Source organism: Thamnophis elegans, chromosome 1 (genome assembly GCF_009769535.1).
Source record: "Thamnophis elegans isolate rThaEle1 chromosome 1, rThaEle1.pri, whole genome shotgun sequence".
NCBI classification, from domain to species: domain Eukaryota; kingdom Metazoa; phylum Chordata; class Lepidosauria; order Squamata; family Colubridae; genus Thamnophis; species Thamnophis elegans.
This window is the reverse complement of record NC_045541.1, coordinates 107,223,385-107,250,144: the sequence shown is the minus strand read 5'-3', so window position 1 is coordinate 107,250,144 and position 26,760 is coordinate 107,223,385. Positions and strand designations below refer to the sequence as shown.

General features: G+C 36.6%; 1 protein-coding gene across 3 annotated transcripts in view; it reads right to left on the bottom strand.

Annotated features, from left to right (window-relative positions):
* Positions 1 to 892: 892 nt before the first annotated feature.
* PRDM11 (PR/SET domain 11) overlaps positions 893 to 26,760 on the bottom strand; it is a 54,295-nt gene continuing 28,427 nt past the window's right edge. For 2 of the 3 annotated variants that reach the window (XM_032226536.1, XM_032226527.1), the window contains 3 exons: positions 16,289 to 16,476; positions 5,727 to 6,359; positions 893 to 5,014 (listed from right to left, as the gene is read on the bottom strand). In XM_032226536.1, coding sequence (XP_032082427.1) covers positions 2,853 to 5,014; positions 5,727 to 6,359; positions 16,289 to 16,476 — 2,983 coding nt within the window. In that variant the 3' untranslated portion in view covers positions 893 to 2,852. The remainder of the gene's footprint in view (positions 5,015 to 5,726; positions 6,360 to 16,288; positions 16,477 to 26,760) is intronic. The other variant, XM_032226545.1, reaches the window with a different exon arrangement.

Here is a 26,760-nt window from a genome sequence, read left to right as displayed (position 1 = left end):
AATCCTGGAAATTATCAACATAATTCACTTGCTTGAAAGCTTCTCTTATATCAATTCTTTCAAAAATCAGCATCAAAAGATTATTTAATCAATTGCATGGGGTAAATGGGCCAGAGGCTAAAACTTTGAAAAGTTTTAACAGGAAAAGTAAAAATAAAAAAAAATCAAGAAGTGGCAACTGGAGTAAATATAATTGAAGATGTCAAAGTGAATATCTTTGGAGATTCTCATTCATCCAAGTCATGGTTGTCCCAAAGGTGCTTTCCAAAAGGCAATTGGACTTTCTTACTTTTCTCCTCGAAAACATTTCACTTCTCATCCAAAAAATGAAACAAATGGTATGAACCATGGTCTACAAGGCTTTTCTCTTATTGCATATACGCACCAGAGTATAAGACGCACCCAGGTTTTGAAGAGGCAAATTTTTTTTAAAAGTAGGTAGGTAGATAGAGGGATAGAAAGGGAGAGAAAGAGAGAGAAATACAGTAGGTAGGTAGGGAGAGAGAGAGTAGTTAGGTAGGTAGGTAGATAAAGGGATAGGGAGAGAGAGAAATAGAAATACAGTAGGTAGGGAAGGAGGGAGAGTGAGTGTGTAGGTACGTAGGTGGATATAAATAGAGAAATAGAGATTGAGAGAAATACAGTAGATAGTAAGTATTTCTGCTGGCACAGCACTTGATCAATGTAATTCTCATCAATCAAAGAGCTTTCCAAAAGGGGGAAAAAGTTTTTGCACTCCGCAAACCTCCACAAAACGGCTCATTTTTCATGAAAACAGGCCCGTTTTTTTTTCAAAAAAAAAAAAAAGGCATGAATAGCCGGGGGGGGGGGCTTGCAGAGTGCTCCTGGGGGGAGGGAGGTTCTCCTCTTTTCTCTCCTTATTTTTTTTTTAAAGTCTTCTTATGCTAATCTTCTGCATTATTATAAAGACCTCAGATATTTTCCCTTTCTGCCCAGGGATGGCCTGGACATGTTTTCCTGAAAGTTCCATCTGATTAGCAAATCCTAGGAGGTGGCGTGGAGGCATGATGCCCATTTCTTTTATACTCTATGTCAACATTTTTTTTAAAAAAAAGCTTAAAATCTTGCAAATAACGATAACATAAAAATTAAGCCAGGATGATTACTGGAACAATGAGTATCAAAAGACCAATTAAAACCGAACACACAAAAACGATACTGAAAAAGATGCCGGTGTAGATATGTCCTGAGAGAGACTGTTTTAACCACATGCTACATTATCACTGAAACATATTGTTTAAAAATAACGCAATATATTGTTATATAAATGAAAAACTACCTACTAGCAGCAATGGTTCCAGAGAAATTTAGCACCAAGACTAACCGGAAGAAGAAGGAGAAAATGGGAATGGACTGGAGGGAAGGAAAATGGATAGTTCAGTGTAACTGACATCATTTTACTGTATTCAAAAAGAAAAAAAAAGGAAACTGGCATGAGTTTAGTCCCTCTGGAAACATGCTACCGTAGTAGATCCTGCAGCCAAAATTGTATTTTTTATTCCTGTGATCCTCTAATGCAGCCAAAACTTCCCAAAACTGTTTTAGGATATATCAGAAGGGTATGGCACAAACAGGTGTGGAGGCTCTCTGTTTATTTAGGCTTGTTTATCCTAAACAATCCTTATTTATTAAGCTAAAAAAAGTTCTTCAGAATGCATGTATTAGTTTAGCTCCAAATCTCATAGTCCACATATCTATTAGACTATGCACTCTTTGAAAGAAGCTCACAGCTATATGCACAATACCCTGTTTTTCTTTTAGCCACACAATGGAACTTTAAATGTTAGTAAAAGAAGGATATGTGAACCAGGAAAAGGACCTTGAAAATTGTTAAGCAATAAAGATGAATTTTGCATTGATATATCCTGCCACACAAAGACAGCAGGTATTTCTTTCACTTATTAAAAACAAACAAACATAAAACACAATCAATTTATGATTATAAAGACCAAGTATAAATAACATAAAATTAGCATATGTGTATTTTTAAGCCCTGGAGTCTATATCCTCTTAAAGGATTTGACTCATTGGCTATCTAGCTTCCACAGCAGCCTGGGTTTTCAGTAAAGAGTTTTAATTAATTTCCTTATTCCCACTATATAAAAATATAAATGCAAAAACAACCCACCCCCAATTTCCCTAATCTGAATTATGCTATTTTCACAGGAGCATGCTATCAATATTGTAAGAAGATATACGTATGAACTTGTTAGTAGAGTTTTCACAGGACATTTGCCTAACACCGGAATTGCCCATTGATGTGTCATGCTAAGAAAAATTATTCAGGCTAATTGACAATAGCATGGAAATTAACCAGATTACCAGTGGGATCCAATGTAACCTATATTGAGAAGCTAGAAGCAAATTCCAAGATGTGTGTACACAGGGCTCAGAAATCCCAATGATGATAAGCAAAGGGCTAAAATGGCTCAATAGCTGACTATAACTAAAATACCAGAGGTAAAAAAACAGACATACACATAAAAAGCATAGAGACGTAGCATGACATTGGCCTGCCATGTCTAGCTTATAAATTGAGTCAGGTTGATAATGCAGACTATGGCCCCAGTATGTGTTTCTGAAAAATGAAAGGTTGCCACCTACATTGCAGCTGCCACAGTTGAAGATGTCAGTACATAGTAAATGTTGCTGTATTCCTCTTAGCTTCCATCAGATCAGCTTACATTTTCAGTGTGAGTTTACATCATACATGTGCATCTGTGTGTGTGTATGTGTGTGTGTCTCTGTGTGTGAGTGTATGTGCACTATACCAAAGCTTAGAGTATTGATTAAAAAAAATCACCAGTTCTCTAAACAAGAGGCATTCATTGCTAAATATCAGGATAAAATTCTGATCCGTGGTCCATGCTTTGCAGCACAGGTTTCTGATCCAGGGTGGACATCCTGCTTAACATTTCTGCAGACAGTGCATAACTATTGCTAGATTTCTCCTCAAACCAACTGTCTAGTGCCCGTTTGGCTTCGAAGTTGGCAATAGGTGGTCCATTTACAGCAATTGTCAAAAGATCGCTGAGTTGTTCCAGAGTAAGTCGGGAACGATTGTTTTTGCGCACTCTTTGAAGAGCATTTCTTCCCTTTTCGCAGCATGCTGTGGAAGTGGGAAGGACTTTGAGGATCTGGATTATTTTATTTAAAAGAGGAAATCTCTGTCTGTATTTACAAATATGACTGATTAAATCTTTAAAGCCATTTTTGGTATAATAATCCACCTTGAGTTCTCGCCATTCCATGAGCAAACTCCCTCTGGTGTCTATGCCTTCTCTGCTGATTTCTGTGCAAAAAGATGGCACTGCCTCCAGATGTTCAAATATTTGCATCATGTCTTCCCTTCCATAGCTCATAAGTTCTTCTGCACTTCGGGGCCAAGCTGCAAGATCAAAAACCTGGCATGCTTTCACAAAGGCTCGACTGCGAGGTTCAAATCTTTGTGCCAGAATCACTTGGGTCTTCTGGCATATTTTTTCTCTAATTGACTGGAATTTGGCTTCAGCCACCCGTAGGTTTTTCACAGCAACACCATTAAAGCTTTCACGGAAGTTCTCCTCAAATTCCTGTAGGTATTCCCCTGGAGAGTCCGCCAGTCTGCTAATTTCTTGGATGGCCTCCTCTATTTTATCATCTACTTGGGATATAAGGAGGTATTCACCTTGGAAAATGAAGGCAAGTCGTGAAAGGACTGCAATGACATCAAGCAAAAAATATATCAACTTAATGGATTGATAGTCCATAAGAAATTGCAAGAGAGCCAAGGCAATAGCAGAAGCATCTGCTCTTTGTGTTTGGCCACTGACATCTTTCAGATGGGCCACTACTTCCAGGTAGTCCTTAATGAGAGCATTGAGGACATTTTGTTCCCCAATGATCCATTTGATTGCTCGAATATCTCCCAAGAACTCAGTCTCTTCACAGAGAGTAGCAGCAGTGACCCTTAGCTCACACATCAGCCTAGGAGAGTAACGGTAAAAGCTGAGTAACTGCTTCAGGTTGTTCTCTAGTTCCTCAAGGCAGGGTAGTTCTTTTCCACTAATTGCATCCAATATTTCCAAGTGTGGCTTGTGTACCATTAGAGGTAAGCAGAGCAGCCAAGGCAGAGTTTTCCTGATTGTCATGTATATGTTTGCTCTTAGACTGGCAGTAATGTTAGCACCATCTATCCCCAAACCAACACTTGGCTTTTCATCTTGCAGCCTCATTCCCAGAGATGTAAAAGCCCGATCTAATGCTTGAACATAACTATCCGTTGTAGAAAATCCCAGTTCTTGGAGAGAAAGGAATTCAGTGGCAGGTGGTCCGTCGCTGCTGACGTACTGTACATAAACTGCAACAGTGTCAGCAAGTAAGTCATCACTCTGCCCATCTAAAATGATGCTGAGGAAAGGAGACTGCCTCACCCGTTCAATGAGATCTTCTCTAAGAGCTCTAGCAATATGATGGATTAAGATTTGACAGTCTCCCTCATTCATATATTGATCCACCACTTTGAGTTCGCACTTTCTCAGTAGTTCTGCAAGAGGTCTAAAGTCACAATATGGCCGGCCTTCCATAGCTAAATGGTAGGCTGTATTAAACAATAAAGTCATATTTCGACACATCTCTTCTGTCTTCTCTGGGTGCATCCTGAGCCGGTAGAGCTGCAGGCACTTCTTGTGGAGATTGCTCTGGCTATGAAGTTTTATAGTGTGGATCTTGAATTGCTTTGAGCCAATGATGAAGGCTGAAGTTCGAGAAGACTGCACTGTATATTGCCGACAGACATGACACCACATTTCATTTAATGTAGGAGAGTACCGCAGAAACCAGAACTTTTTTAGCCACTCTTGCTTGAAGCGCCGGATCCTTCTGGTGACAGCAGACATCTTGGAAGGCTCATCGGTGGCTGTTATTATGTCATTTGAAACCGATTCATCTGCTGAATCTACTTCCTGATCATCATCTTCCATTATGGTAGGAACAGACATGATGCTTTCTGAAGCTGCCAAACAAACAAATAAACAAAAAAAGAATTACAGACAATTTAAGACAAAGTTCTAGAAAACAACATAAAACAGTAAGGTAATCGTACAACACTTCATCCATATGTACAGATGTCCCTTGTTTTCAATAAAAATGAACATGTTATTTGGGGTAAGGTTGAATTATAAATGTTTTGAAACCAATACTTTTTTTAAAGTCCTAATTTCTAATTAAGTCTAAGCAATTTAAAAAAAATAACCTCAGCAGTATTCTAGCTATTACCATATTATAACAAGAACTATTGAGGTATCATGGAAGAAAGTGAAAGAGTTCTTCAAAAACAAACACAAGTCAACAAAGTTAAGAGTAAGTTCCTACATAAAATGTAAACTTTGCTTTATATGTTTCACATACATATGAACCAGTATATTTCACATAGCACATAGGAAACCAAACATACTTCCTAAACTGCATTCAAAATGATAGCCTACGATTCTTTCTCCTGCAATGTATGAAGAATATAGCAAACCAATTTGCTGCAATATTTTTATTGAAAATGAACATATTACAATAAAAAGGAGATGATGATTTATAATTACAAATTATAATTATAATACCCCAAACTGTTCAGAGAATTAAGTCTGTGCTTCATAAGACCCAACATGAGACTTCAGAAATGTAACGTCTCCTAGTATAATGTTTAAGGAGCATTTTTATTTTATGTAACTTACCAGTGGGATATGAAAATGCTTGATATTCAGGTACCTGAGGAGGTAGTAGAGATGGCTCGGCTAACTTGCCAGATCTTAGCAGATTTAGCTCAGCCTGCAATTCCCGAATCTTTCTTTTCAGCCGTATGCAGTTGGGACACAAGGAAGTTGTTGGGAGTTCGAGAGTATCATCATCAACAGTGGGACTGTTCACTTTAAACGACAAAGGTTCTTCACCTTCCTCTTCCAGCAAGCCAATTTCTTTGGATGTGGTAAAGTGAGAACTGTGAGGGACCTTCCACTCACCCTCATTTTTGTGTCTACTGTGATTAGGAGAACTGTCTTTAACATTAGTCCCACATGTTTCTGAAATATCTTGGATTTGGAATCTCAAGGATTTTCGAGTGGAAGGGGTAGAATTTTTGGTGAACTTATGATCTTCTACCTTAGTTGATTCCAGAGAAGCTTCTAGGACATCTTTGAAGATGAGGTCTATTTTCTTTTTCTTGGTTTGGGGTTGAGATATCCCTTCTTCAAAGCTACGTTTGTAGGAACTCTTCCCTGGTTTTGATGTAGTGAGCTCAAGAGGGTAGATCACATCTTCTTGGCTTTCTAGAATTCTTTCTGTCTTTTCTCTTAGTAATCTTCTGTCCCCTAAAAAAGAAATCAGAAGATGCTTATTCATGTGAACACTACAACATTCCTGACACAAAAGCTAAAGCAAAAAGGTAGGACAAACTTTTCACATGTTGTATAACCAATAAATACATTTATTGGAATAAATATTTAGGCACCCTAATGATGGGTAATATTGAAAATCAAACAATATCTAGGTAATATTCAGAGGTTTGCTTCAATACACTTCAAAGAATAGGCAGTTAATCTAAAGTAACAGGTAGCTAACCTGTAATTGAAATTAAAATAAAATATAGATGTTTCAGCTTGCTGAAAATGTAGTGATAACTTTGACTTGGTAAAAGGCATCATGTCAATACTATGAAGTTTCCACGTTAAACCAGTAACTTGATAGACCTTTCCACTGCATAATAGAGTGACACGAGACATGAGAATACACAGGAATTACAATCTCATTTCCCATATCGCTAACTATCAAGAGTTAATTAGAACCAGGCCAGTGATATCCAAGACTGAGATCTATAGCTTGTTGTAATACATTACTAAATGGACATAAGCAAAATTTACCAAAAGCAGAAATTTTAGCAGATTAGCAGTTATTTAGAAAAAAATAACCAAATATCCTTACCTGGAAATTCAGAAGATGATGGATTTGATTCTATCTTTCTTCTGTCTTGTAAATAATTCCAAGCATCAATACTTGGTTGTTTTCCAAACAAGGTGCTGCTTAATGTTGTTATATTACATTTGCGCTTATGTAACAGCTTTGGTATAGATGTGCTTCATCAAATCCTAGCATCATAGACCTCAGCAACTGCAATAGTTTCATCTACTTGTGACACTAGAGGAAAACTGCTATGCAAGTATTGCAACTCCAGGTTTTGTGATGCTGCATTGGAACTTCCAACCAATACCAATCTGTTGTAAGCATGCATCGATTTGCATAGGACTTGTTTTGATTTAGGAATTTTAAAAATGCATACATACAATATACAAGATTTTAGTCAATTCCATATTCTACTTAGTTTTCAGAGTGTGACACTAACTGGTGGTTTGGTTAGGATGTGGCAAATGTTTTAAGTGGCACTTTTCTATCTGAATATTTATTTGAGACTTGACAGAGTAATTCACATTTTTCCTTTAAAAAAATTCTATTCCATCTTAACCACAAATATTTGGAATTAAAAACTGTTGTGTCCATAGCAAACCAGTGACCTTAATATTACACCTGGTTGCAACATTTATGTGATGAAATCATCTCATATACACAGTAATTTTGTTCCACTTGTAAAAATCTACCAGGCAAACATAGAGTTTTTAAAAATAGTATGCTTCCAACACGGTAGATGTAAAGCCGTACTGTTAAGATGTCTAGCAACCACAATGGTACTGATGATGGCATGTAGTTACAAAAACTAATTAAATCAAGGAAGTTGACTAAATTATGTTAATAAGCTCAGTTTGCCAGAATCACCTGAGAATTTCTTCAAAATAGCAAAGCTTATTAATGGGTTACTGTTTTCAAGATGATGTAAGAGGGAAGGATGGAGTGTATGGATTTGAAAGAGGAGAAATAAAAATGTGGAATATATTTGCAGTTTTTGTGGGAAGGATTAGTTTGGAAGATTGGGAAACTTTTAAGGGCCTTGATGCAGAAAGATTCACCAAGCTTCTAGAAATAGCTGTTTGGATTGTAAGTGGTTAGGAGATCAGGCAGATGAAAGGAGTAAGCAAATTTTGATTGGAGTCAAAAAGCATCAGTGACACCCATCAGGAGCCTTTCTGGGCTTCTGGATCTGTCAGGATGGTAGTTGAATCCCTCCCCTCTCTAACAATGAGGGATTTATACTTCATATGGTGGAGGCTGGGAGTTCACAAGCTCCATGATAACCATGGGTTTTCCTCAGGAAATCATGGAACTGACATGAATTGTATTTACTTCAGAATCTCTACAATATGATTTTGTATAAAGGTTACTACCACCAGCTTTTATGCCATGGTTAGATCACTTCCTGGTCCAGATGTGACTGATGGCTGTGTGATCACCAGAAAGCTGAACCCACTCAGATGATCCACCACAGGTACCACATGGATTTCTAATGGATGCTTGGAATTTCCTTGACAATTGATAGGTGAATCAGCAATATGCCCTTGAAAAAATCATGAATCATCCTGTCTCTGTCAACAAATTCCAGATGACCCCTTGACTTTCTCAGAGCCCCCAGAAATGTGACAAATTAGCACAACATTTTTTCAATAAAGTTTATCAGAGTTATTCTATTCTGAGCAGATCCTGGAGTGTTGACTAAGACATAATGTTGCCATGTTTTGGGGGTTTCTTTTTGCTTTGACTTCTGAGGAAGTACACTGGATGCTCTCTAAGAAATCCTTTGCTGCCATATGAGCTGGATTCTTGCCTCTCCTTGGTCCTTGGACTGCCACAGGCAGAATAATTACTTGTATCTGGGAGATCTTATTGTAGATAACATTTCTAGTCACCTTAAAGGAAAATTATTGTTTGTCCATTGGGATTCTCTGGTGGTTCCAGTGATATTTCTGAATTAGAAAGCACGGTTCCTGAAGAAGTATATCCATAGTTTTGGGGATTCTCTAGGATTTGTGGTCCTGCTAGAATAATATAAGGAAGCTGTAGCCAGGAGATCCTTTATCAGCATCAGTTGCGACATTAGTTGTATCCTATCTGGGACAACAGTATCTTACTATAGTGACTCGTGCCTTTATCACCATTCACTTGAACGACTGCAAAATATACTCTATGGAGCTTCCATTAAAGACAAATTAGAAACTTCAGTTGGCTGAAAACTCAATGGCCTGTGTGATATCCAGCCCTTGCAGGTGGAAACACATTAAACTTCTGCTGTGGGCCCTGCGCTAGTTTCCTATATACTTCCGGGTGAAACTGAAAGTGTTGTTGTAGTCTTTACTATAAAGCTATATGCCCTGTATCAAATTACTTTTAATAATATAGCTGCCTCTTAGAATCAGCCCAACCCAAAGCAGTTTTGTCAGGAAGACCATCTGGTGATTTCCTACATTTTGGTGAGGAAGGAAGGAGCAAAACTTAGATCTGCTTTTCACTAAAGATGGTTAGTTCCCATTTAAATTGCCTTCTGAAAAAAGTAAAAAGGGGAACTAATGCAAAGCCAAGATTTCAGCTTGTTTGTGCTTTTTGATTTTAATATGTATGTTTTAATTGTACTTGCATAAATAGTTCAGAGTACTGTGAGATTATGATCAGGTATAAACAAAATAAATGAATAAAATGATGCTTGGTAGAAGTGAATTTCAACCAATTATTTGTTTTTATTTATTTTTACAATTTTGTCCATCTGTTCATAGGGCTTTGTGCTGGATGATGCAATCACCTTTTGTAGTACCAGTAATTATTATATTGCTTGGTACTTATAATCAGTAGGAAAAAAATAATGAGACTTTTCTATAGTCTCAAAGGTACTTTTTCAAAAGGCAAGTGGACTTTCTTTGTTTTTCCTTCAAGACTCACTTCTCATCCAAGAAACTTCAGTTCTGAACTGAAGAAGCTTCTTGGATGAGGAGTGAAACATCTTCAATATTTTTTTTTTTAGATTTAGATTAAAAATGTCATTCTGGAATATCATGGGATTTATGGGTAACACTCTTCTTGATCATTTTCAAATTTTTGTAAAAACCTGAATGTTATTTTATGCTACTGAAGGCCACAATCACTGTTAAGTATTTTATGCAGCTTTTTTAGTTAACCATATATTTTAAAAGAAGGCTTTCCTTTAAAATGTTTTAAATTAAGTATGTGTTAAATTAACACATACTTTTGTAGTAGATTAAAAGGAACATATCTGAGAGGTCTCATATGAAACATTTTTCAAGGATTTTGACTAAAATGGAGATTTATCACTGAAAATGAAGTTCTTAAGTGAATGATTAATTCAGAATTAGGGACAATATATACAAGAAGGCAGGATTACCAGACATGGGCTGCAAAAATCTGGAGGACCAAAATGGCAACAAAACTTTTTACTATAATCTGGTGGTAATCCTGGTTTTGCAACCCACAATTGGAGTTCCTATAAGGAGATATGGAGTTTGCATAATGTGGGCTCTCTCCTACTATATCTCAAGTGGTTTCTCTATAGGTTCCATCCAAATCTTCTCTTGAACACCTGGTTTGTTTATTTGTTTATTTAAATTTAGCTGCAAGCCAATTCACAGTGACTTTGGATAGCTTTCACTAAAAAAAGCACAAACAATAAATGTATTTAGTTGCCAACTACAGTATAGGTGTTTTCCTTTACAGGAGTTTTCCTTGTCATGAATAGACTGCCAGCAACTGATTTAATTTATTTCCCTGCAGTGAAACAGGAACTTTCTCTTCCTTTTTTGGTTTAATATCAGGTTTAATTTATATGATTTAAATACCAGATCTTACTGTATACGATGCTCATGGAATGCTTCCCTGTGAACAATAATTGTGTATAATTCAATTCAGCATACAAGAGGGAAAGAAAAGAGCTTTAACATTGTAACTCATAAAACCAGGAGAGCAAATCATGTTTAACTACAAAATATAACTTAACATTTCTACCTAATAGAACCTATCCTAGAGTAATTCCTTTCATCTCTTTCTCACAGCAAAATATTAAACTCTTAATCAAGGGAATTTTTCTCCTTACATAAAGACATATCACCAACTAACTTCAACTTTAATTAACATCTTATAGCTAAGTCCCAACTATGAAGTGTGTCTCCTCAGAATTTTCCTTTCTTAGCAACAGAAGAGAATTTTAATTTGTAGGAGTCTTCATCCAGTTACAATATCAACAATATTTATCACATAAAAGTATTATTGAAATAAATGTACAAAGAGTATGGATGATAGATTACTGGGTATTTATGTTTAGATCTCATTGATCAAGTTCATTTCTAAATTTTCAGTTTCTGGGTTTTCTGTGACACTGATTCCAGGATTAGGCAAAACAAAAGATTCAAGATCCACTTCCACATTCAAGATACACAGACTATTTTAAGCATTATTAGCCATGTTCCCATCTCAAATTCTCCAATTCCAGGGTGAACAACATCCATAAAATCCTGCCTGAACAAATATATTGTCCAATACTATCAGAATGAGAGTCTGGAAGGGTGGTTTCTTTACTGAGATTTCAGGAGATGTAGGACAGAGCTAACTGCACCATTCTTAAGGCAGGGAGAATACTATTTTTGCAGCTAGGGACTGCATATTTATTATTATTTGTTTAGGCTCCAGTGAACTCTAAAAGGCTGTGTATAGGTGTTTATGTGTAGCATATGTTTTAAAAGGAAAAAATACAAAACTTAACATCAACAATTTGTGCCAAATCTCAGCACTATAATCCTTGGTAATTCCATATGGGGAATACATAATAGATCTGAAGACGTCAGCTGCATTTCTCAGACTAGTACTACTACTATCTTAACATTAAGATATGCCTTTTTAAACAACATCTTCAATTACCTAATAATTACACTATATTATATAGAATTTGCTTCCACTGATCTGGTATGTTTTCATAAACCAATTCATGAACAGCTAGCCATAATTTTAATTGTTTCACAATCTTAAACTGAACTGGAGAGAAGCAGAAGAAGGAACTTTCCTTCCAGAAAATTTTCTGCATCTGACTTTTTTCTGTTTAAGGATTTGCTTATAATACATACATGCATGCATGTACACGCATGCACACACACACATATATGTGAATAAAAGAGTAAGTATGCATTTGAAAATATAGTCTCTTTTACCAAGTCAAAGTATAAGACAAAAATACTAGATATTCTTGATATTGGAAAAGTGAAATAGGCTGTATTTACTAAATCATGTTTAACTGTGGTTTTGCTGCAAATATAAACATTACAACTTTGTATAAATGATCCAAATATTTGAATATTTTTAAAAATCAGTTTATCTGCAGGACTGGCCATGGGATGTGTTTAATGGCTGCTCTTTTATCTAAAGAGGTACATTGGAATTCATTAGAAGTTTCGACTCTTGATATAACACTAAGTTACAGTTTGAAAGTAACGTGACCCGTCAAAAGCGCGGACGACAAAAGCGTGATCGACAAAATCGCGCCTTTGACGTCATCACAGCGCGACGAAAAAGATCGAAAAATTCAAATAAAAATTAATAAAAATTAAATTAAAGCAAGCCGATTCACATAAAGGTAAGGGTTAGGTTTAGGTTTAGGGTTAGGTTAAGGGTTAGGGTTAGCTTTAGAGCGTTAGCGTTAGGGTTAGGTTAAGGGTTAGCGTTAAGTTTTTCGTTACTTTAACCGTTAGGTTTAGGGTTAGATTAAGGGTTAGGTTTAGGGTTAGGTTTGGGGGGCTTAGGGTAAGGTTTTCGCTTTATTTTTACATTTTTCGAACTTTTTCGTCGCGCTGTGATGACGTCACAGCGCACTTTTGTCGAGCGCGCTTTTATCCTACGCGCTTTTGTGGTGGAACCGAAAGTAAAGCTCTCCCAAAGCAAAATAATAAATTCATCCAAAGAGATTCCACAGACCATTAGGTATTTCATATGTGATAATAAAACACCTTTGAAAAGATAATTCAAATATAGTATTTATTACTAGCTGCCAGCCCTTAAGCCATTTGGGGAGCATCTTCAAGGCTACCACAGTGAGGCTGGGTGGATCTGTGGGAACGCAAGGGGGGAGGTAGAGACAGCTGGAGGGGATGCGTAGGCAAAATAACATTCTTTCTCATGGGAGCCAAGGATGCTCTACCAGGTGTTGGAACGGCATGGGCCAAAGCCTGCCGGAGTTAGGACTATGACCTGATTGGACATATGACCTGGAGGAAAGGAACTTTGGACTTTGATTTGAATGGGGAAAACCCTGGGTCCTTCAGAGTTGAGTTTTCACCAGCTGTGCCAATATGACATCCCGAATAAAATTATTGTTTGAGGAAATTCTAGGCCTCAGAGTTTGATTGCTTTGGAGTTATTACTGAAACCCTGACACTAGCATTACCTCAAATAATGCATAAACTATGTTAATAAAATATGGATAAAGCATTAAACAGGCAGAATTTCCCCAGAAATCAAGTGTCTGGTCTTTCCACTAATCCAAAATGGTTGTAGAAGACACTAACCAGTGATCAGGAGAGAAAACATGACCATAGTAGCTTCATACTGAAACTTCATACTTGGGTTCAGCATATTATAGTAGTCACCTTCTTCTTTGGATTTGGTGCTTAGTGCCTATTCGTGTTGCTATGAACAGTGCCTCAATGACATCTTTTAATCCAACTGATTTCCAGACACTGGTAAGATTTCACAATGTCTGCCACCTCAGTTATCTTTCAATGTTATATCCTATGCAGGGTCTTGTCTTGCTATGGCACTGTTTGATTTTCGTCCCATGTCTGCTGCTACTTCAGACATTCTCTCAGCACATTTTTGAGTGCCATTTTACTGCTATACTCTTGGATGTTCTGGGTTTCATCAAAGACAGTGGTTTTGACACTCACCAGATACCACCTGACCTCTTTTTGGCTGGTGTACAATTTCTGGGAAATTGGGGTGGAAACCTTCATACATTGTGAAGAGCTTCTGGGAAGCAGCTTCCCTGTACTACTTTGACGAGCAAGATATTTTAAGACTGGCAGGGAATACATGATAATGGCATAGATTTTGTTCTTCCCATTGAGCTGACTTATCTTTTGGTGGTACTTGATGTTGCTGTCTTCGTTGCCTCCCCACTGTGGTTCCCATATGTGGTTATACCAATATAATTGTAACTAATCTGTGTGTTTGATATGTAGCCCACTGGTGGCTCCACCTCATCAGTCTTATCTACTTTCCCACTTTTGACTATCATCACCAAATTTTTGCAGTCAGAATGACATCCTAATGTCCTCACTGTAGATTTGTGTCAGGTAAAGCAGCAAGTTCATTCTTAGCATAAAAGTTGATTTTATCCATTAGAGGAGATGGCTGGTGGTAGTTCCACTCTTGAACTTGTACCCATATCCAGTTCTTGTGAATATCTGGCTGAGGAGGTTAAAGCCTTTGCAGAACAGCAGAGGGAACAGTGTATCACCTTGGTATATATTACACTTGATGGCCACTTGAGTGAGTTGCCTTAGTTGACTTTCAGTGCTATCTCCCAATGTCCTATTGAATCCTTGAGGAAGGTCCTTAGTGTCCTGATCACTTTGTATAGTGCAGGCATTCAGAAATCCAAGTGAGTGGCACTGAGTTGTAGGTGTTCCTGTAGTCAATCCAAACTGTGCTCAGATTGGTCTGTCTAGACCTTGAGTCTTGGGTAACTGAACTATTTATGAGCAACTGCTATTTTGAGCTTTTGTTGTTGTTCCCAATGATCTTCTGGACACTTCTCATGTACTGTTCCAGAAGCACACATGCACACATATCCACAGGTCAGGAAATAAGGAAACACAGTTCAGATAGTTACCACTTTGACTACCAAGCACCTGGAGTTTGCAGCATGCTGATTTTTAAAGTTGTCATCATTTTTTTTACCTCTTGTCATTTTTCACTCCAATCTGATACCAGATTTTAAAATCAAAATGCTTAGAAATGTAATAAAGCTACCTTTAACTTTAACCAAGATTGCAGCTACTCAAAAAATAAAAATAAAAACAATAACCTTTTCATAAATATAATCATTTCTACAGTTCTGTAACCAGGAAAGTGCATTTACACAAGCCTACCTGCACACATTGAGCACCAGCTAAGTATGACCCAATTATCAGCAACTCTCTCAGCACTATTGGTTTTAAAACATATAGGCTGGTCCAATTAGTAGAAAGAAAATTGTTGGATACTATATGAAAAACAGTATTTTTTTTTCATCTACAATCTGCCTCTTTCATTTTTGCTTAAGTTTTAGGACAACGTAAAACTCCATGCAAAATACATTACATAAATAAATCACCCATAATAGTGTTGAAAAAAATAACAGGGAAAATAATTTCATTTGGATCCTCCTCTTCCTTTCTTTCAACCATTAACTTAAATTAACTACAATATATGAAGCTCCCTTTTAAAGTACTTTTGTGAGTGGACCTTTACACCAAGAAAGCAAAACCCATAATGATGCATGCACACTATCCTCAGATCAGTATATCTTTGTCCTAATGTCTGGATATATTTGGAAAGTTCCGAATTAGATCTCTGTCAGTGGAGAAATCATTCTTTCTCCAGCACTCATCAGTATTTGGTATATAAAGTTGGTCAGGTATATTTGATGAATATTAATGGCTGCAGATCATTGTCAAGTTTAAGCATCATGACAGCCATTGTGTTTGCCAGAAAGATACAGATATGTTGCAAATTGAAAAGGACATTACAACTGTACCACAGTCACTGTATCTGCCCTATTTACCATCACCACCCACCCCCAAAATCAAGCCAAAAATATCTCCCTCAAGACGATGCTATTTACTTTTCAGTAGATAGTAGATGAAATTCTCCCATATCCCTTACGGTATATACTTTATTTGATGTATCTACCGTTTTTTCCCCAAAATAAGACAAGGTCTTATTTTCTTTTGAACCTCGAAATAAGCACGTGGCCTTATTTTCAGGAGATCTTGTTATTTTTGTGGTGCAGGAGGTGGCGAGTGTGGTCACCTCATGGCTGCTGCTGTGTGGCAATATTTTCAGGGCGGGCTTATTTTCAGGGGTTTATTTTAGTGCATGTGCTCAAAAGCCCTATTGGGCTTATTATCTGGGGAGGGCTTATTTTCAGGGAAACAGGGTATTTCAACTGTATTGTCTGTTTATTTTAACCTATTATTTTACACTGCTGATTTTTTTTAATTTGTGGACTTCTTTTCATACATGATTCTTGCAAGAACTGCCTGATAACCAGGTCAAAAATAAAGACACAAACAATTAGTGTAAGGAAAGGGGTGGGGGATCTCACCTCTTGTGAGGTTTCGGTTGATGGTCTCCTGAGACATACTGTGCAGCCGCTTCATGTAATCTTCACTATACCAGACCCTTAGTCTCTCCCCTGGCCGGATGTCCCGACAAGTCCGAAAATAAATCCTCTCACTGTGCTGAAATGCCATTAGGTTCTGCTCTCTCTCCTCTCGAGATATAGCCACATACCTAGGGACAAGGATGAGGCAGGTTTTTACTTATAAACAGGCTGAATAAAACCTTAATCCACAATTGTAGCAGAAGTGACCTTCAAAGAGAGCCACAGAAACAGAAGCATTGGATGGCATGAATAATGACATGTGAAGAAACAGAACTGTAAGAAAATAATGGGCACCCTTAATGAATATTAAAAAACTTCTTGAGATTAGTATAGGCCCCATTGTTCCTGTTCAGGAAAAAAATCTAATTGCTAAACATTATTCATTTCCAAATTTCTGTGTCTATTATTATTACCAATTAAATATCGCTAAAATAAGAGCGAGCTTCAGCTTCAGGATTTGTAAGACAGTCCCGGTTCAGATTCAACTAAAATTAGTTATGGATGTTGCAGACTTGGTTTTACATTTGTGTTGTAGAATCAGCAAGTTAGAATTAGAAGAACTGCAGTTGTACAATATTCTATAAGAATAAGAATAGTCCATTTTAATAGCAAAATGATAATTAATCCATACAAGCAATATGATCTTTTACATCCAGTATTGTTGGATACTGCATGCCTAAAGAATAAACAGAGAGAATAAACAGACCACTACTCTGAGCTGTTCCCATTCAGTTTCCTTATGTAGAGCTGAAGCTAGTCAAGGTGTAGTGTAAAAGTGGCCTCTAGGATAGGACACCGTGAGCACTCGGTGTTCAATTATTCTACCCAACTAAAAAAAAATAACATAAATTTTAAGGATAGCATATGTAAGGTTCATTTTCCAGTCTTACTCTTCTTAGAAATTATGTAGATGGAGAAGACACTTAAGATACACTTTTCTGAGGAAACACACTGTGTGGCAAAGATCTCTAAAAGATATTTATTTGCTTGAAGCACCCTGAAATACTTTATCTTGTTCTTAAACTATGAGGATGGCTAGTTGCCTCTTGATTTTATGTTTCATGAAATTCCAAATCACATCCCAAATGGATTATCTCTAACACTCACCTGCCTAGTGAAGCTGAATTCCCACCTGTATCCATTTTTTTCCTATTTAGTTTTACTAACGATCATTTAACCTGAGAGGATGTGCCTCATAGATTGGTGGGAGAAAAGTCACTGTGATATGAATTATACTTTTCCTGAAAGCTTAACTATAAGATAGATGCAAAGATTTATTTCCTGTTCTGATCATGTGCATTTAGAAGCCATGGGCCTAGGCTTCTCTTTCTCCTTGCTATTAATCAGGATAGATACAAGAGATTCATCATTTTTCCAGGAAAGGCTTGGATAGTAAACTGGTTTTGGATTAACAAACTCTTTCAAGTGCTTGAACCAAAGACCCTGTGAGCCAAAGTTCCTGGCAGATTGATGTGTACAAATGCTACAGCCCTGGTACAGAATTGAAGGCATTCCAACAAAGAGTTGGAACTCATGAACTCTTGGCAAGTTGTTCAGACTTTCATTTGTCTTGTGTCAACTGAGATATCAGAGAGAAAGAAGCAGGTCCAAACTGAGATTCTGATTATAATTGAATTTTGCTGTACATTATAGCTCTAGTGCAATTTCTTTCTGTACATATTTTTTGCTCCCTAATTTTCTGTTAGTGTGGATCTCTTAGATACCTTCTTTGTTTCTGTACACTATTGGCTTAGGTATTAGGCAGGGATCATACGGATTAGAAAAGAGCAAATAAAGATTTTAAAAAGCAATTGTAGCTTTTCATTTATTTTTTGTTTCAAGCAAGAACTGTGGAATTATGCATCTGATTAGCTCTATATATTTTTCATTGACCAAATTAAAGAAACATTTGGGGAAAACATTGCTTATCTGGTGAACCTCTGAAGCCTCTTGGATTAAAAGCTGCCTATTCTACAGTTGAGTAAAATTCTATCTTAATAAAATTGCAATGTCATGGTATGAATGGAGGCATCTTTTACCCAGATAATTTGCATTCTTTTTTTTCATTCAATGACTGGGTAGGTCCTATTTGGGACCGACTTCAGAAATGACTTCAAGTTCAATGCATTGATGCAACATTGTTCCCTTTTATTACATGCCTTGCACAGTTGTGGCTGGATTTTGTTCTCCCTTCCAGTTTTTCTACATAGCATCCTGGAAGTGATAGTCCACCATCTTTCTACTACCATTTTGGAATTATGATGAAGAGAATAGTGAAGAGAATTATGCTTTATTTTCAAAGGTGGACAGGTGCTTTCACCCTTGGTGGTAAGCAGTCCATCATTTTTTTGTAAGGAACATGTGCTACAAATAATCCTACTTCCTAATTTATTGGCCAGGATTTGACTTAGAAGATGTAGCAAATCCCCTTACATATGACCATGATTCATGAAAGAAGGCCTATGGTGGGTTGTGGATCCTTCTTGCCTTGAACATGAAGAGCATGATTAGGATCAGATGAGTCTTCTGACTCATATGCATTGCCTTTCCTTTCCTTCCCATCTTTGGGATAATTCATCATTGCTATTGCAATTTCATGGAGGAAGAGAAAAAGGTTCTAGAGTTCTCCTTCTTCCAAGCTTTACAGAGGCTGAAAAATTATGTCTGGATCTTCTCAATGACTGCTCATATTGTGACTGGAAAAGCATTACTAATTTTCTTCTTGTGTTTTCTGCATCCTAAATCTTGTCTGGAAGCCACAAGGCAGTGGTGGGTTGCTGCAGGTACGGCCCAGTACGGCCGTACCAGTAGTGGCCTGGAGCAGCTGAGAGCGTACCGTTACAGTGGCTTGTTTGGCCCACCTGCCTGCCTGTGCTCTACAGCTGTTATGTATGCTAAAAGGCACACTACGTATGCACACACAGCATGCGGTTCCTGCATGAGCCCACAAGCAGCTGGTTGTCGCAGGGACGGTGGATTGCGCATGCATGCACACACGTCAGGCGCATGCATGAACAGACTGCAATCAGTGTACCGGTAGCGACGGTAAGAGCAATCCACTACTGTCACAAGGTACATGTGGCAGATAGCAATGGAAGCTTCTTGAAGTGGAGAAATGCTGTAGCTGAAACTCCTGGGGTCTTCTGATTTTTAGTATACCAAAAGTCCTTCCTTCCTTCCTTCCTTCCCTTCCCTTCCCTCCCTCCAGACTGGAGCAGACAGGAATCAATTTATTTTCTTCAAAAAGCAGAGCCAAGCCAATGCAGCCAGGTCAAGAACAAGATTTACACTCCTTGTTTCTTTCTTGGTCAGCCATTGAAATGGGTTAGAAAGTGGTTCTCAATCTTTTCTTCACCATAGACCTGCTTTAAATAACTTTTGTGGCCATGGACCCCCAAGATTCCACTCAAATTTTAAATTATAACATTTCTTCAAGTCTTTGTGGACCCCCTGTGACAACATCATGGTCCTCAGGGGTCCGTGTACCCCAGGTTCAGAACCACTGGGTTAGAATGAATATATATATATATATATATATATATATATATATATATATATATATGTATGTATGTATGTATGTATGTATGTATGTATATATATGTTATATTTATGCTGATAAATAAATAAAGGGAGACTAGTATAGATCTATTTCAAGCTATTTAGCTCTCATCAGCTAGCCATACCCTATGTTGGGAATCAAACCTGTGACTTTAAATAAATATAAATATAAATATAAATAATATAAATATAAATATAAATATAAATATAAATATAAATATAAATATAAATATAAATATAAATATAAATATAAATATAATATAAATATAAATATAAATATAAATATATATATATATATATATATATATATATATATATATATATATATATATATATATGCAAAATCATCCATTTTGAAATTTTATTTGAATTGCTATTAATGTCCTATTATTGTAGACATAGAATCAGAATGTTTCCCCGAAAACAGAACAAAAAGAATTGGCTTAAATCAAAAGGGCTTTCTAAAAGAAAGTTTCGTTTTTCAAATTACTTTGAAAACATTAAAGAGATAAGTAGCTCTCCAAATATACAGTATTCCACAAATATTAAATTGAGCAATTCAACACATCATAAAATGACTATCTACTCTTTTTCCAGAACTCTTAGTAAGGCAATGGTAGACAATATTATGTTGCCTCTGAAGAGATTATAGTAATTTATTTGAAGCTATTCATTCTGGATCATGTATGTGTTCATGTGCACAAATGAAAGGAAATTAATACTGCTCTGCAAACCACTTCAAAAATTGGAGAGAAACCCAAGAACTCATTATTTAAAACAAGAATTTTGCATTTGCATGATTATTTCAAAGATAAATTCAGTATAGAATATAGTTACTTAGTGTTCCTATTAGGCCACTCTTCCCTATTCTAGCATGTTTGCTATATTGTAGCTCCATGAATTGCATGTTATAGGCCATCCTAAAATGTTGGGCACTGTAATTTATCCCACTAAAAAGTGCTTTTACAGAACTAATTGCACTGGTATCACAAGATGGTTTGTAAATATGCAACATAAAATATGCTTCAGATATATGCAAAAACTTTCATATTTCAAGCCAAACTCATTGCTGATTTGTTGATAGGCCAACATTTCTAGATCTTGTTAAAAATTATAACAAAAGAGATATGTTGCCAGGTATGTACAAGTTTTAGGTATTGCAGGTAAAGGTTATATGAAAACTGGAACTATTATGTGTCTTATATGGAATAAAACATCAGAGATACTAAAGTTGTCTTGAGCACAACTTCAGAAACACATAAAAGAGTATCTTATTCTGAGTTTTAAATATTATTTCTTTATTGTTAACAAAAATAATAAAGATAACTTCCATCAGAAATTTAGGGAAGCACAGCATTATTGTCAAACAGGGGCACTTAAAACATGCCAGGTTTCAACAGTCACATATAAGAAAGCACCCCTTATGGCATGATAAAAGAAAGCATTTCACAGAGCAGAGAATGCCTCCTTTTTCCTAACGCCTCAAAAAAATAGTATACCATAAGCGATATCATTAACACAGGTCAATTAGTATATCAAAACAGAAGAGGCACGTTTCTCATATCTGATTTTGGCTTCTTATCCTACTATACACCAGGGACTGCAGGTACCCACCTAAACTCACTGTGGGTATGCTACCTAGAAATTCTGAATGCTGTAGTCCAGAGGATATCAATTGGGAAAGATTACCTTAGAACTATAAGGAAAATCAGTTATAATTGGTAATGCTAAATGATCTGTCTTTAGTTTGCTTCTCAGAAGCACTTCTCCAAGAAAAGCATTCCTGAAAACTAATTCCTCAGCTGCATGAGAATCATTAATCATTAAAAAAAAAAATTGAACCATTCAGATGGACTGAACATGATTTAATTCATTTACTTACATTTATATTGTACTATTAATGTACATGACACTCTATATCAGTGATGGTTTACCTTTTCAGCACCGAGTGCCGATACTGGAGCGCACACACACACACACACACACACTGGAACACAAACGTGCAGCTGGCTGGTGCACATGCGGGTGGTGGCTAGCTGCTCTTTCAGGTTCCATCATGTGCATGCGCACTGGCCAGCTGGTCCTGCACACATGCATTCGGCAGAACCCGAAAGAGCAGCTGGCGACGGTGCACGTGCCTACAGAGAGGGCTCTGTGTGCCACCTCTGGTACACGTGCCATACGTTTGCCCTCACAGCTCTATGTAATCAATATAAGCAAAATATACGGGACCCTGCTACAAGAAACTAATAAGCTAATAAATTTCCAGGAAACAATGGTCAGCAACAGAATTATCTGAGCATTAAACTTCCACACTCTCTTTGTTATTTTCTTCACACTGTAATTGTCTGGTTTATAGCCTTTCAAACATTTCAAATTCTTGATTCTGTTTGGCACTTACAGATTTTTCTTCCCTATAATTGTGTGTTGTCAGTATAGAAAGATAATTTATTTGGGGCGGGGGAAGGAAAGGCAACATGAAGAATAATTCACTGCAGCTACATCTTAAGAGGAATATTCCTTGTATCTGACAATTATAGTGAGAAAGACTCTATATGAGCAGGGGATGAGAAGCAAATATACATAAGATATAGTACACATGAATTTTTAGCATACGTAGAATAAGCTGATTTATTGCTGGATTAAAGCATTTACTTCCAAACCCAATCTTAAACTTATCAGACTTGCCTCAGCTACTTTATCTTTCTACTAGAGAGTAAGCTTGTATATTTTGGGTAATATGTGATACTTTATGACTCATTTTTAGCATACATAGAATAAACTGATTTATTGCTAGATTAGAACATTTGCTTCCAAAACCAACCTGAAATTTATCCGACTTGGCTCAGCTCTATTTTCTTTCTACTAAACAGTTAGCTTGCATCTTTGGAGTAATTTGGAGTTAGGCCTCAATTTGCCTTTCCTCATGTTAAGTCACAAACAGACATGAGGAAATACAAAGTAGCAAATCTATGCTAAAACAAGCATAGTTACAATAGTGCATTGTCTTTTCTATGAGTCGGTAACCTACCAACTCTACCTATTTTACTTCTAGAATAGTTCCATTGAAGTCAGAATAATTACACCGATGTGACAAAATTAATATTTGAGCATGCTTCAGTTACTTGCCTTAAATGTCATTCCCCATCTAACACAGGCAAGTTTTTAACATATTATGGTACAGACTGGAATAGCCATAAGATGTATTGCACTGACAGTACTGAAGAACTACCACCAAAAATCAGCAGACTGGCCAGTACTAGCTCATTTGTTTCTTACATGTTAATCATTTCGTTTCAATGTAACATCTTTATACTTACCAACTTCTTTTTTATATTGTGCAGTATTGTAATATTTATTTATTAATTAATTAGACTTATATACCGCTTCATAGAGCTTTCAGCCCTCTCTAAGCGGTTTACAGATTTTTAGCAAATTGAGTCAGCAAATTGCCCCCACAGTCTGGATCCTCATTTCACACACCTCGGAAGGATGGAAGGCTGAGTCAATCTTGAGCTGGTGAGATTTGAACCGCTGAACTGCAGATAACAGTCAGCCGAAGTGGCCTGCAGTACTGCATCCTAATCACTGCGCCACCTCGGCTATGCTTACAATCTTATACAGTTTAATTATTATTATTTAAAATTGCTTTTTGTCATGAAATTAATGATAAAAAAATATATTGTGTAATTATTTACAGGCTTGGAAGTAAAGAAATACTGCCTACATTGCTTTAAGTTCCTTCTTTTTTAGTATCTGTTCTGATTCAACATTCCATTCCCAAACATCAGTAGTTAATTACTAAGCCAAAAAATTAGGCATGAGACTGACTGTTACATGAGACCAAAGTGTTATCTGATCTCATAATCTGTTTCTTCACAGTGATGAAAAAAATCAACAGTGCATTCAGTTCTACAACTTTTTCAGTCTGGAACTGCTCATGATTTTTTATCCGGCCTTCAGGTCAAGGTTTATCACACAAACCACTAGAATAAGCAAGACCAACTCTTTTAGGTCTTTCAGGGAAAAAGAAGATGGAAAAATAGGCAAGTTAAAATTAGTGCTTTGAATCTTGCCTCAATAAAATATCTATTTTACCCACCTCGGGAGAGGGGGGGGGAGCAGGGTTAAGGGATGCAAAGGATGCCTTAAACATATTCAAGATTTAAAACTCCTAATTTGTAAACCCCTTAAAACTTCCTTCTTTCAAATGCTCCAAAACACAGAAAAGATCCAAAAATTTCAGAAACTGGGAAGGCTAGAAACAAGTTTCCCTTTCTAAACCTAGAAACCTTATTGATGTCTACATAGTGTCACCTGCAATAGTAGAATAATGACAAAGAAGAAAACTGGGCATTACAATTGACTATAATAATATATTTACTTAAACCTAAATATCTAGTAACATTACCAGAATGTTTCCTGAGCTTAAAAGCTAGTCAAAATCAAATCTATAAGAACCTGTTGTATTTGTAAGGTCATGAAGTTATTTATGTCTTTAATACTATCTTTTTTTATTCAAGAGGATTACATACCCTCTACTGCATTGTTTTACAAACAAGTACTGTTTCCAAGTACATCAAACAAAGTTTACTTCCAGCTAGGAAGTTCCAAAGCTTATAGCATATGTTGCTATACTTTATCATATTCTTAAGAGAAAAAAATTCATTAACTTTCTCCAATGTTTATGCTAAGGAGCACTTATTAAACCAACATCAACTGCACTTTTTAATATAATATTGTGGAAAACTAGAAATAGTGTTTTCTCTTCCGTGACCTAATAATCCGAGTAACAGGAGTCGTCTTGGGCTTATTTTGGCTAATATGTCCTTTGGTTTCAATGGGGCTGTTTGAGCCAATTCTCTGCAGGTTTATTTCTTGGCTAGCATTAGAGATATGACTCTTGTTCAATGCTTGAAGCTCATCTTTTATTTTAATTAAAGTTTGGCACATTTGGGTGATTTGTCCACTCAAGTCAGTCATCTTTGGCTAATTGCGTGCATGTTGCTTGCCACATCTCTATGGATTGTCACCAACTCTTGACATAATTGTCTGAATAGTCCCGTCTGTTGAATGTGGGAATCAAAGAGCTGATGGTCAAAGCCAGAAATAGGTGGATTTTGGATAAGAGATTGAGGGGGAAAACTCAGAACTTGAATTTAGGTGCATTATTTCTTCCCTTTGGCTTAGAATAGTCGAATAATCTGACAAACACGATGAATGAAGGAAAGGCGGCATGGAGAGATCATCGGTTTCTTCAGAACCTTTTTATGATGAAAAGTGATGCTGCTATGAGGAGCCTGCCGCTTCTTCTCCTTCATCAGCTTGAAACACAAACAGGAAAAAAAGAGAGAAGACACCAGATTATTTGCACGAAGGCTTTGCATTGATAAACTCTACTTCAAAAAGAAGGCAAAATTTACATGTGGGATTCAGTGAAATCTAAGAGTGTTTCTATACTATTTAGAAAGAATTTAAATAATTTATTTTGTAAAACAGTACCTGCTTTAAACACACATGAAAAAAAAACAGTCTGATTGAACAGATGGCATATTAGAGCAGAACATCTGATTTCACTAAGCCAGATTGCAAAAGCTAAAAACAAAAATTGCTCTGTTAGACTCTGCTCTCCTGATATAGCTTAATAATGTGTCCACTTTCAGTTCACTGAAATGACTGCACAAAAGTATTTTGTAATCACTCAATTAAATAGGAAGCTGGTTTGATGTAATGGTTACAACATCAGACTCGAGAACCCAATAAACTGTAAGTTCTATTCCTGACTTGGCCATGAAGCCAATTGGATGACCAATCATTCTTTCTCAACTCTAGGAAGCAAGTAATGGCAAACCACTTCTTAAATATTGCCAAGGAAACTGCAGAGACCTGTCCAGGAAGTTGCCAGGAGTCAACACACACACACACACACACACACACACACACACACACACACACACACACACACCTCACTGATGAATGAAACATGACCTATAGTGTCCTTCTGTAGCTCTCATAGTATACGTAAAATGAAACATTGTTCTAATGAAATAATGATAATTATATACCAGAATCTCTGAGGTCAGTAAAAGTAACACTTATTGTATGGAATCATTTCTTGTCTTCTTGCCTTTTGTAATAGAGAGATTTGCATCATTGACCAATCTTGGACAGTAATTTTAAGCGTTCCCAAACCAAGCTATAGCTCAGCAGTAGAACTAAGACCTTCCAGCTAGGAGATTCCAGATATTGCAGTAGTAAGGCAAAAAGGGACCCCTGACTGAGATCTTAAGAGAATCACTAACTGCTTCAGTCTGAACCTATAGACGAATCAATAAGGCAATTCCTTAGTCTGCCATGAAGGCATTGAAGAAAAAGTAACTCATATACCTATGAGTATCTGAGTTGGCCATATCATCTTCATGCATGCTCCTATTCCTTGTTTAATAAAGAGGCTCTATCATTATAAAATGAATGGAATATTTTGTGATCCTCTGTTTTCTTCAAATAAGAGCAAGTGCAACACTAACACACAGGTTTTAAAATGGGGACCTTAATAAACTTTGTGGGGTTGTTTATTATAATATTATTATATTATTGCCTAATATATAAAATTTTATCCATAGAATTGTATCTAAAATTGTAGCTGAAATCCAAATACATGCTGGTGGGCCATAATTTTTTCTTTCCTTGCATCCTCCCTGCATGTTACTTAGTTTTCAAATCACAGATCTCAGTGTATCCTTTAAATCAGAAAAAACTATGAAAGAAAATACTGATAGTACAACAATTGTTTCTGGATTTTTGATTACGTTTGATCCACTATATCATCTATATCCACAAAAGTAATGAAAACA